The following is a 12,724-nucleotide window of genomic DNA, read 5'->3' on the forward strand; positions in this document are numbered from 1 at the left end:
ACGAACTCCTTTCTTCGCATTCCGTTTTTGAGTGCTTAAACCAAAGTATACAACGTCCTAGTAAGTTTTGAAACAATATAACGATAAAATGGAAAGTAGTATTAATTCAGGATTGGCAAAGCAATGTTTTGTGCCTGGGGTCATATTCCTGCACTGGAACATCAACATGAATATGTCATTCGGTAAAACGAGATTTTAAAATGCTTCTGTTGGAGAGGAACGACAATACTTAATATTTCGTACTTAAAAGACTGACAGTCCGGAACTTTCGTAAGGACTGAAGTATCGATGTTGGGACGTATACCACCTAATATAGATAACACATGTATTTCCGGAGTGGATTCCCATAATGATGTTTTAATGATTACTTATGTATAATTACTTACTTGACATATTGCATTTCTCCTTCTTCCTGTTCGTCCCAAAGATTTACAAGATTGTGAAAAACAAAAAAATCGTGATCATATTCAAGGAAATATTTAAATAGTTGGATACTTTACTTGTTAAGTAGTTTTAAAAGTTAGTGTTTGAGTTTTAGTTTGATTTTCATCCGATTACTTTGCCGGATTTAGGATCTATTTTACTTATGTTTTGCTTTGAAGAAAGCTTCAGGATGACTTCAGTTGTCTTATTTGTTTTAATACCCTTAGCAATGACGATGGCTGCACAACTTAACTCTGGAAAAGGAGTTTGTCGTAAGGTCGAGATGTAAGTTAATAGAAGAGTTTATTCCTTATCACGGTATATAATATACTTAAGAAATTGGAAAACCTATATATGTAGTTGTTAAGTATTCGAAAAGTCTTACGGATGAAATAAGTTTTTTTCTTTTAAAATATATAAAAAATTGAAAACATCTTTTCAACAGATACAAAACAAAAACTCAGAAACAAATAAATATTTGTAAAAGAGTAATCAAGGGAACCAAGTTTCTGGCGAAAATTAAAAGAATGTAATCCAGGAACAAAGACCAGACATGGAAGGCAGACAATCACAACAAAGAACATAAAGTAACTAAAATAATACTACAAAGTAACAAAAGTAAATGAGCAACTCGGACTCCACAAAAAACTTGGAGCATGGACCAGGTGCACCGATAGGGTAAGCGTCCTTTGCAAGTCCGGGATAGGAAAAAGGAAATCTATGACACGTTGAATAAATAAAAGAACATAATGCAGATGGATATACCGTAACGATCCAAGAGTTCATGATGACAACCATAAAACTTCTGTAGAGATGACTTCAATCTTGTAGCAACACAACCCTGTTCCAGAAGCCTAATTGTAAGAAGTCTAGCGCGATACAAAAAGAACAGCGTTCCAATGTCCCCCGCGACAAATTTCGACCAACAAACTGCCTTCTTTATCAGTGTCAATGTAATGTTACAATAACCCTGAACAGGGCTATATAAAAATATTTAGAAAACATGATGTTTTACTAGCATTCTGTTATATAAAAAAGTGCGGAAAACTTTAACTTGAAATTCATTGAAATTTTCTAAGTCCAAGGGCCGTAACTTCGGTAAAAATCATTCAACTGTATCCAGAGTCGAACTTAATCTGTAACTTCTCATAGTAAGGCTACTTATAAAAGATAAAATAAATTGGTAATAGCGTTACAAAAAAAGTGCGGAAAACTTTGAATTCACTGAAGTTTAAGGGTCGTAACTTTTGTAAAAATCATTCAATCATAACCCTAAAGTCGAACTTAATCTGTAACTATCCATAATAAGGCTTCATACCAAAAACAAAGTTATTTGGTAGGAGCATTACAAAAAAAGTGCGGAAAACTCAAACGGACGCCCGGCATTTCCATATCCCCTCGCGGCGCGTGGCGGGGGACCAAAAAAAAAAAAAAACAACAAATACTAGTACTTTACTTTCAAAAATCATAAAGTAGTTATTTCAATATAATATAAAATGATTAATAGATTGTAACAGTACTGGTTCAGAGGTAGTTTCGTGCTTATCGTACAAAACTCTGAGAATGTATGCAATCAAATAATGTTAAAATATTAAAGTATTAGTAAGACTAAAGACAGCCGAATATTTTGTATTAGAATCTATTTTATTGAAGGAAAACCATCACAACTGTTGTGCAAAGAGAGGTTGTGGTAGGAACGACAGAGATCCCATGTGTTATTCTCAGTTTTTTAGACGAACTGTCCTGCATGAACCGACCAATCAAAACAAGGTATGGCGTTTACTATATATCACGTACTTATTAGTGTATATGTCATTCGTTGAACTCTTTGCGTGTCAAAGTTGTGACTTATTGCACTTCGTGTTTTGAAAGGATAAAGTTATGGTTTTCTTATACAAATTACGGAATGTAAAACCGGTTCAAAATACAAAGATCTCATCGTCTTTCAGATACAGTATTATGAATCATTTGTGACTAATATTAGATGTTTTGTCGTTCCTTAACAGAAATGTGACAGAAATGAGAAGCGCGACAGTGGTAGAAAAAATACCACAGATAGTTAGATTCTGTTGCCCTGGGTATCAATTAGTAAATGGTCGTTGTTCACTGGGTAAGTCTCAAATAATAAGTCATGTGCTTGAATAATATTTTCTGCATATTAAGAACCCATAAATTGAGTTTTTTGATCTCGTATAACTTCAATTTCTAGTTTCATTTAAACCAGTTCGTTCAGTTATAGTTTTCATTTTAACGCACCTCTCTGGATGCTATTGTTATCCTTTTGACCCGATTAACTTCTCTCCTCTTAAAATTAGTGTATGAGCAACACATAATGTTCAATCTGTCCGCTTCGTATTGTTTTTGAATGAATATACACGTTTACTTTCTATAAAAAACTTGTAGCAACTTCAATTAATTTGGCTCATTCAGTTACTGTCTACCGATCTCCAATTAGATTCTTTATATAGCTAAAATATCGTCAACTTGTACATGTACTAAACTCTGCAACACTAATTTCATTTAAATAACTTTAAATAGTAACGACGAATTCAACTACAACAAAGTCAACAACAACTAAATTGTCTTCAACAACCACAACATCACCAACAACCACATTATCCACTACAACGACTAAGTCGACAACAACTAAACTACCTACAACAACACGAAAAACAACTCCATCAACTACCATAACAACTCAATCAACAATTAAATCAACAAGAAAACCAATGAGACAACCATCAACAACTTCCGGAGACCAGATCACTGAGGATGTTGTCACATACATTAAAGATTTGAATAAAATAGTTACTCAAAGCCCCGTAAAAGAAGAGAGCAATTCAGATCCCATTAACATGAAGGACATTATGCTTTATGTTGCTACATCCTGTGGATTGGTTTCTATGGTTGCTATGGTAATTGTAATTGGAATTTGTTACAGAAACTCGCGTAGAAACAATAGAAGGTAAGCTATAGACATATCGATTCCGATTTTATTAATGGAAGCTGCTTCCAGATAAAGGAATCTTTTTACAAGATAGGAATAATCATTTGAATGCATAGACGAAAAAAAATATGTTTACTAGAATTAATCACAAGCAACTACGTATACGAATCAATATGTTTCACTATTATCTGAGGTAAATTAGACTAGGCCTTGACAAAGTTTGTCTGGAAGCAACAATATTTTTGTTCCTAAATTCTAAACATTTTTAAATGTAATTGTATATTATTCTGTTTGCAACAAAGTGTATGAAGGTTGTCTTTGTTTTCTGATTTTTTTGTGTTTGGGCCATGTACTTGGATTTTTGTGTGTGTTTGGGCCATGTACTTGGATTTTTGTGTGTTTGGGCCATGTACTTGGATTTTTGTGTGTGTTTGGGCCATGTACTTGGATTTTTGTGTGTTTGGGCAATGCACTTGGATTTTGGTGTGTGTTTTGGCCATGTACTTGGATTTTTGTGTGTTTTGGCCATGTACTTGGATTTTGGTGTGTGTTTAGGCCATGCACTTGGATTTTTGTGTGTTTGGGTCATGTACTTGGATTTTTGTGTGTTTGGGCCACGTACTTGGATTTTGGTGTGTGTTTGGGCCATGTACTTGGATTTTGGTGCATCTAGATTTTCCTATTATTTCCTATAATTTTTTTTACCGTTGTAGATCTCAAAACACCGAGATTGCTATGGAAACGAGTAAGTATAAATACAGGACATACCAAATGTGTCTCTTTCAGTATAGAAATTTCGATCTGCAGAATAATACATTACACAACTGATAGAAATGGAACAGTGAAATAAACTTAAGTTATATGTAAGGTGGATAAACAATCCAAGATTATAAATTCTCTTTTGTCTAAAAGTAATGAGTTTTGTGTTGACATTTCAAACAAAAAATGGTAAAACTTCAAGTAACTGACTATAACGTATGTGCCTCTTTGCAATTTATTCTTCATTAGTATTGTCTACTTGAAGATTAACATATGGTTTGTTAAATATAAAATATGACATTTCAAGACTAACAACAAAAACTTCGGTACAAACAAAGCTATCACTTCTGATAAACTTGAAAATATAGGAATCTTATATGGTAACAAGTATGTCATGTAACGGTAGCTAAATAGGTTTACTTAAACAGGGTGTAACTATACGTTTACTTCTATTATTAGACTGTTGCCTTTAGGTTAATACATTTTTATTTGTAGACAACACAAAAATATTGCATATCTTCTTTTGCAGTCAACAACATTATAAATCAAACTAACAGTTGTGCCGTCCAAAACATGTCGATTCCAACCCGCCAGGGTAGTCAAATAACTTCAAATCTGTGTAGAAACAAATCATCAACCCCACCTCAAAGATCACCAGAGAGTATTTACACAGCAAGGAGTCAGAACTGTCAAAATGACTATACAGAATTGCGCATGTCTGGCCAACGTCCATCTAGTGCAACTTCCGCTGGATCCAACACATATGACGATTTGATTGGCTTTCTAGAAGATCCGTATTCAGTATACGACGAATTACCAGACTGTGAGAATGCATCAATTTGCAAAAACAGTACAAACATTTGAGGATACAGTTGATTTGGTCACTTGGTTTTTGTTTTTGTTTTTTTTTCAAAACTTAGGATTAAGTTTTTTTTTCTAGTATGATTTTTGGCTTTGCCTTAATGGAACTCAAAAAAACATCTGACTTTGTTGATAATGCTCCGCTATGGTGTTATATCGCTGATGTCAGGCCAACAAAAAATGTGAGTCTTCCTATAATACCATGTGCGTCTACGTTAAAATTTGAAAACGATTACTATATGTCATTTCCGAATTACATCACTTCCGACAGAAAGATTTGAACCATTCATCTAGATACATTGTATTTAGGACGTTTCTGACAGTCCGTTCCTAATGAAGACCAATAAATACAACTACGGGGGTTGATATAAATAATTATGACGGGTCCGAGGGTTCCGGGGATTAAAATAGTTTGATGATTTCGTGTAAAATATGGGCAGAAATGAAACAAATGAAAACCTGAGCAACCCCTTCCAACTTTGATGGATCGGCACCTCAAAATGTATACATGACAACGGGACCATTGAGATTTTGGTATGATGGTGATCAGGTTTTTTTTTTTTTTTTTTTTTTTTTTTTGGGTGGGGGGGGGGGGTCGGTTATGTTTGGAGGGGTTGTATTTTTTTTTGGTTACAACCTGCACAATGTTGTATGTCTTATGAGTGTAACATCGTCGTCTCACTACAGTTTCATCATTTGCGCGAGATTTTTTCAAGTACATTTGTGAACAACACTATGTAACCACAATATAAGTGCAAGTATCTTGGACTTCAAACTGTAATGTAAACTACACCAAGATCCGGTGAATCAATTTCTATTCGTGGTTTTGTCTTAAGTAGGACTCCACCTAAGGATCATGCAAAATGTGATTCATGGGTAAAAAGCCTACATATTTTTATTTTTGATATTTTGTTTGATATATAATAGTAAACAAAAATTAACATGTGGTTTTTCATATAACCGTGCTCTTAGGAGTTAAATATTATATAGAATGCACCGTAGATTTCAAAATTAAAGGAGATAAGTCTGTAAATGGCACTCAAATACAAATTAGTCTACTGGATTTTCAAAGTGGATTATCTCCTAAGAGCAGGCAGATTTGAATGATTAATTACACATAAAACAACTTGATTACAAAAATAAAAATATGTAGCCTTTTTTGGGGTGTATCACATTTTTCAGATCTTGCATGATTCTTACAAAGACAGCTACTTAAGTAGTAACATCAGTTATTCAGTAGAAAATTAGTAACTAGTCATAATTATTTTTGGTTGATGGGGTATGTTTTGTTATGAGACGTTGGTTTATTTAGTAATTTTATTCTATTTTTTAGCTAAACCAACGAACGATTTATATATGTAGGGTGCAAAGAGACCTATTCTGATAAACACCTCTTTTTTTAAATATTAAGTATACTGAGAAAAAGTGTGTATTAATAAACCTACTTTTTTATCCTCGTGTTTAACTATAGATCATTGTATGACTAAATATTTTGATATGAAAAGCGATATATATTGTCTGTCTTGTAAATATCATTCCATGTAATATTTTTTTATATTTATGGTCAATTCAAACTTGATATTTAGTGTTAATTGAAAAGTTAATTATAGTGTTGTCATAACTAAGAGGTCAAGCCGGAATCTTGTAATGAAAGTTATACCGCCCTAATCTTTTTTTTTAATTTCCTTGTCTGACCTAAATTAACGGGTAACGGAAACTAGAAATGCAAATTATCAATATCAGTATCTTAAATACTTTTTAAGTTTTGTTTTCTGAAAAAAAAATTTATTTTACTCAATGAGTCAATAATAGTAGTTATATTAATTTTTTGACGTTGCTTAGTAACGATAAAGGAAAACCATATTTAAAATGAAATATGAAAATGTTTTGAACTACTAAACAAAATTTAGTTCGAAACCGACATTTTTCTGTTTTATTATGCTTTGCGCGTTATGCTCCTTTCTTTCTCTGTTTTTATTTTATCTTCACATTTTCACATTTGAATATACGTATGATGGGGGTATTGATTAGTTTTTAACAATTCATATAAAATTCAAACACTGCTAATTATAGAGGTAATTTATGGTGCAGAAAAAACACCAAACAAACGATGTTTTTTCGATGTATAAATGAATTATATCTTTACGTAGCTATTCATTTTTTAGAAATCATACCATCACTCACATAACTCCATCAAATAATGCAAAGTTCCAAATTCATACTTTAATTTGCAGGATTATAAATTAAAACCTGTAATGTGAACTGTAACTGCTTCTAAATGTGATATAAAAGTGAACGTGGTGGGTTATTTACATGCATGATTTACATATTGTCTGATTTGTATGTAGACTGCTCAACTAGTAATGAAAAGGTCATCGCCTTCTCTGTTTGATAATTTCCTAAAATCCCCTATTCCTCATTTTGTAGTTCTGCTTGATAATGCATTCTGTAGTTTCTATGTGTATTCATTTAAGTAACAGTGTATATAAAAGCAGACAGGAGGTGATTTGTGCATGCCAAAAACCCACCAATTACAGTTACAGACCACATACATAGTCTGTTTTTTTTTTTTTTTTTTTTTTTTTTTTGGTTGTTGCGCTTCTTAAAAAAAAATTATATAGTATGTGTGTGAAATTGGTACTTTGCAGGAGTTATTGTTCTTGATTTGGTTGATTTTAGTGGTAGATTAATGTGTGGTTTTCTCAAAAGTGCAGATAAAAAAAAAAGAACTACCGTGATATAAAAATATAGCATATGTAGACGGGAAAAAAATCATGTTTGGTGGGTTTTTCTACATCATGAATCATCTAGTTTACGTGTATTAAAAAGAAAATCATGGAACTGTGTAAATGCTCATGTCATGACTTTTTTTAATTTACAGAAAATTAATCGACTGAATCAATAATTCTCCCAAAGAGAAAATGTATGCGGATACATCTATTTCAAAAATAGGAACAAAGAAAGATAACTCTGATTAGTCAATAGTTCATTAATTTTTGAAAATCTAAATTTGGGTGAAAAGGATAACTAAAATATATATTACATGTTGTCAAGGGGGTTAAATGATATAACAAAGTCCATGAACAATCAAGTCTTAGAAAGGTTATACCAGGACATTGTGATATATTGTTAGAAGAACAGCCGAACAGATATATCCTTGATTTTTTGATGTTCTCAATATAATTCAAGAAAAATCATAGAACAGAAGTCATCCAAGATCATTAATGTGAAAAATCATTGGGTCATTATACATATGACCGTATTTATTTTTATCCGGGTAGAATTTGTGATACATCAAAATTTAATTATTTGTTTTTGTCCTAATTTTAGACGGACGTTCACCGCAGATCTACCCAGCTATGATCGGTAACGTCAAACGGCAATTTTGACGTTTTGAAACACAATTACAACTAAAGTTTGTTTTATTTTTACATTTATTGAAACCCCTTTTTTTTAGATTTTTAAATGTTGTAACTATAATACACCAAGATGTTTTTGAATAAAGGATATGTAATTTATATATACATTGTCGTCTACTTCAGTTTGGATTATTTGTTGTATTTCAGCATATTTAGATGAGTTTATAGTATTTGCCTGTGAAGGACGAAGACATTTGTCCTCTAATAACACTTAACTTGATAATGCGCCGCTTTGTTTAATCGCTGATGCCCAGACCAATGGTATTTATGCGAGACCTTCTATATATAACACACGTTGTGCGTCAACCTTGGATGTTTTTTAACAATCACTTCCTAACTGAATACATTATTTCCGAAATACGAAACTTCCGACAGTAGGCCATTCATATTTCAGAGTATTTAATAAGGTGAATGTTAAGCATCAACAATTTGATTTTATGACACTGGGTTGCATTGTTTGAAAAACAAGTTTAGTTTAAAAGAGAAACAATAATTGTCAGTTGGTCGCAACGATGAAGCAGGATATTCTGCAAGAATTAAAACACGGAAGTGAAAATTGAAGTTCAAATTTTCAGACTGTTAATTCTGTCAATAAAGGTCCGGCTTAGTTTATTTGAAGTATGTAGGGTACAAAGAAATACCCGGTAGTTGGATGGTCAATGTGGAAAGAAGTAAGAATAAAGTGAAATGTTGGATGCACCTAGAGTAAACTGACATGATGCTTGTATAGTATGAATTCAAAAGCAGTAATGGATGTACCACTGGTTACTGCTTAGATTGAACAATCGAAAGATAATTGTCGCAAACCTGATATATGTGTAGATAACTACATTCCATTAGAAGTTGAAACAAACTGAAACATCCTAATTAAAAAAAATTTAATGTTTTCTTCTCTAAATCGACGTGAAGAGATTTAAAAAATAACAAGAGAAAAAATTATAAAGATTAAATACCGATAGAAGATTAACAAATTTCAGCCTTGCAACCTTCATAACCTCGCCTGTCTTAATCCTGATCATACAATAACGAAATTATAACCCCAATACATAAAGGCAATCCAATACACATGGTACCCAAAACAACTTAGTTCAAGTGACTACCATAATGACCATATAATAAGATTGCTTTCAAAGAGTAACAAATTTCTTATAATTAATTTTAATAAGAAGATTAAAATTGAAGCGTTGAGAATCTTAGTCGTTTGGTTAATTGTAATTTTCTACCCGAAGTACTCCAGTTATTTTTCTAACATGATCACATCGATATTTTCTCTTCAGGTATTTTTGACTTGAAAGCAAAATTATAGTGTCATTAGCTGGGTCATTATTTCTAGTGCTAGATTAATGGTCATGCTATTTATTTTATGTTGATCTAGTTTTCTTATTCATTAACCTGCGGACGTTTTTATTAGAACTGGAGTAGTATTTATAAAGCTGTATAAACTACAGATGAGTTTTGTGTCTACGCGAATGCAATCATCGCATTGTAAATGGAACTTTTAATCCAGTCTTATCCTTAGATTCTGTGAGATTTCGGGTTTTTTTTCTCATTGGAGATGTAATTTGTGATAGACCTCAGCTGAACCCACAGGTATAAATTACATTGAATTTAAAATGAGCACATTGCAAGTGAAAGGTGGCTCGGGTCCAGCCGGACGGACTCTGAAAACTTTAAACAACAAGAATAATTTAGCCACATTGTATATGAAGAAACAGCTAGAACAATTACACAGGGAACAGACATTTTGTATATCACATTTAGACAGACATAGGTTCGAGGTACACGACTTTCTACAACAAGTACAGAGAAAGGATTCAGACAAACACCCAGCTTCCATAAAGTAAGTCATTTTTGTTAGTGGCAGAAGCAGTGATGAATTTTAACTCTAAATCGGCACATAATTTGGGAAACCACCCTAGGACACCCATCCCCTTCTCATCCTCGTAAAATACATGGTGCAACTATTGCGTTTATGGAAACTTAAAACAAAAGGAAAGAACGACAAAAATAAGATTGTCTTCAATTTTCTTTCAATAAAGTATTTTGTTTATATTTTTTTCTAATACTAATCTTCTTAAAAATTTAAAACGTCAAAATTTAAATCCTACTAATCTAGGTTAATTACATGGCCATAATGCCGTGATGACGCCAGGTTTATTTTAAGTTTAATCGCACATGAAACCGTTAAATAAGGTAACCAGTGTACCTGTTTCAATCCATCAACTGTTTCCACTGGAAAAAAACACTCTTCCATTTTATGTAAATTGAAAACAACAAAAACTATAACTTCATTTTTTTTCCTGAAAATATAATAGAAATCAAGGAAAACCTTTTTCACGGGATAAAAAAAAAAACGATTTATAAGCCAATATTATGATATTGATATGAATTAATAGCGCACTATAACTATGAATCGAGAAGGGACAAATTTTAACTTAAGCAGATTCTACAACAGGGTCATTACTTTTCTAGACGCCCATCGATCTTATAATACCATACACAATAGACAAACATACATATAAAAGATAGAAAGGGAAAAATGACGTCTTTGCGATGAAGATGGAAATGCTTTATTAAAGACAGTGTTGACAATTATTGAGTATCGACATGACCCTCTTTGATAGGTCTTATTAAGGTTTGGTAAAATATAGAGACAGTGTGAGCCACGAGTCATATTGAATAGAAAAAATGTGAAGGATCGTATTTATGCCTTTAAATTTCTCTGGAATTCAGCCTTTCACAGCCTTTCAGATGAACCCATACAAGTATCAGTATTACCAGGTATAAAAGTACAACGTATATATATTTTCAGATACCTCGGAAAGGCGGAACTATCAGAAGATTTCGATAAAAATAAAAATGAGACACCAAGAAGACAAGATTGCCGACAACGAAATCGACGACATCGTCGGGTCAAACCGGAAAGACCCTCCACGAACAGTGAAACGCCCGTGCATCGGTCTAGCTCCACCATACAAGATCCAATTCCAAGGATATCTAGTGAGAAGTTGATCGACCGACAAAAAACGTTCAGCGTCCCAATCCAAAAACAGTTGTTGACGTCGACTGTAACACCACTTCCATCACTTAACGGTAGACGAGAATCGGTTTATTTTCAAATTGCGTCGTCTACCGCAGCCGACATGAGTAGTGATTCATCCGACGGCGAAGACGACGAACCAACAATAGAGGTTAAAGCAAAAGATCTGTCGAATAGACGGAGATCATCTTTTGTTGCATGGGTTCAAGAAAATGGTGCAGACCAAGCAAAGAAGTTGAAAGAGAGGTTGTACCAGATGTCGTTAAAAGACAATCCTCTGGAACAGCGAAGAAATTCTTTTTCAAAGTTTTTAAAACGTTTCAAAAGTAAAAAATCCATGACGCCGGTCGAATCGCGTCAGTTGCAAGAGATTTCAGAAACTACAAGCCCAGAAGGTGAAGAACTACAAAGATTTAATTATTCGTATCCTATGGACAATAACCAGAATGACATGATGAAATCTATTATGCTCAACAAGGAACGAAGGAAAATCCCTTTAGACGATAGAATTGATTCATTTTATGAACGACTTGCCCATTTGAAAATTCCAGTTTTCAATTTCAAAGATCCTCGCCCGAGGTTGACTGCACTGGAAAGACGAAGGTACACTTTATTAACGAAAGGACTGAAAGCGGCTTTAAATGAATCTAGCGACGAAGAAGACTGATATAAAACAACTGTTTTGTGATATATTTTCTATTCTATAGGAAGGTGATATCAGATGGAGCTCATTTGTATGTATGATTTCTACAATTCACAAATATCTCTATTTGTAATTGTAACTTAACTTTGAATTTGAGGCACACTTCTTTAGTCATTCTAGAACGGATATAGTTAAGAAGCAACATTATTACATTTTGAAACGTCCTCTTTACGCGTGAAAAATGATAAATCTTTGAAAAGGTAAACTTATTCGGTAACATAATCCTGTATTCATAAACATGTTTTGCTATGGGTGAATGGTTTTAAGTGTTGGACGAATGTGAATTTTAGCTCAGCTTTCAATGGAGGATTATGGCGCGCAACCCAAACATTTGGTAAACCTTGATGAAAATACTGAAGTTTGCTAAGAAATATAAGTGTATTTAGCTTGAACAAGAAGATTGAACATGAAAATTATGATTTTGAATTAGGAATGAATATCTTTCAACTCATGAGAGGAGAAAATTATTATTTTGAATGTTCAAATCATGAGAGGTTGGAATTCCAAATGATTGGAACTACACGTGTAATAATTTCTTTTATTTCACTTTTTAAGTTTAATTTTTAAAGAAC

The 12,724-nt window shown here is 32.9% G+C and overlaps 2 protein-coding genes across 2 annotated transcripts; both read left to right on the forward strand.

Moving 5' to 3' along the window:
* The first annotated feature begins 342 nt into the window (after nucleotides 1-342).
* On the forward strand, nucleotides 343-5,575 carry LOC148609802 (uncharacterized). Its single transcript, XM_088541073.1, has 6 exons — nucleotides 343-708; nucleotides 2,077-2,193; nucleotides 2,430-2,533; nucleotides 2,962-3,388; nucleotides 4,084-4,115; nucleotides 4,659-5,575. Exons 1-6 carry the CDS (start codon nucleotides 587-589, stop codon nucleotides 4,991-4,993), a joined length of 1,137 nt encoding a protein of 378 aa, XP_088397199.1. The 5' UTR covers nucleotides 343-586; the 3' UTR covers nucleotides 4,994-5,575.
* Nucleotides 5,576-10,022: 4,447 nt separating this feature from the next.
* On the forward strand, nucleotides 10,023-12,417 carry LOC148609803 (uncharacterized). The gene is made up of 2 exons (XM_088541934.1): nucleotides 10,023-10,249; nucleotides 11,222-12,417. The coding sequence occupies exons 1-2, from the start codon at nucleotides 10,023-10,025 to the stop codon at nucleotides 12,114-12,116; spliced, it is 1,122 nt and encodes a 373-aa protein (XP_088398060.1). The 3' UTR covers nucleotides 12,117-12,417.
* The last annotated feature ends 307 nt before the right edge of the window (nucleotides 12,418-12,724 follow it).

The sequence above is a fragment of the Perna viridis genome, chromosome 8 (genome assembly GCF_037379345.1).
Source record: "Perna viridis isolate PV_CMFRI_1.1 ecotype Kerala chromosome 8, ASM3737934v1, whole genome shotgun sequence".
Taxonomy (NCBI): domain Eukaryota; kingdom Metazoa; phylum Mollusca; class Bivalvia; order Mytilida; family Mytilidae; genus Perna; species Perna viridis.

Excerpts from the sequence above, each read along its gene's own strand:
- LOC148609802 (XM_088541073.1), top strand. The coding sequence starts at position 587 with ATGTTTTGCTTTGAAGAAAGCTTCAGGATGACTTCAGTTGTCTTATTT. Across the intron at positions 3,389-4,083 it reads TCGCGTAGAAACAATAGAAG|ATCTCAAAACACCGAGATTG; the intron begins GTAAGCTATAGA and ends TTACCGTTGTAG. Across the intron at positions 4,116-4,658 it reads CGAGATTGCTATGGAAACGA|TCAACAACATTATAAATCAA; the intron begins GTAAGTATAAAT and ends CTTCTTTTGCAG.
- LOC148609803 (XM_088541934.1), top strand. The coding sequence starts at position 10,023 with ATGAGCACATTGCAAGTGAAAGGTGGCTCGGGTCCAGCCGGACGGACT. Across the intron at positions 10,250-11,221 it reads AAACACCCAGCTTCCATAAA|ATACCTCGGAAAGGCGGAAC; the intron begins GTAAGTCATTTT and ends ATATATTTTCAG.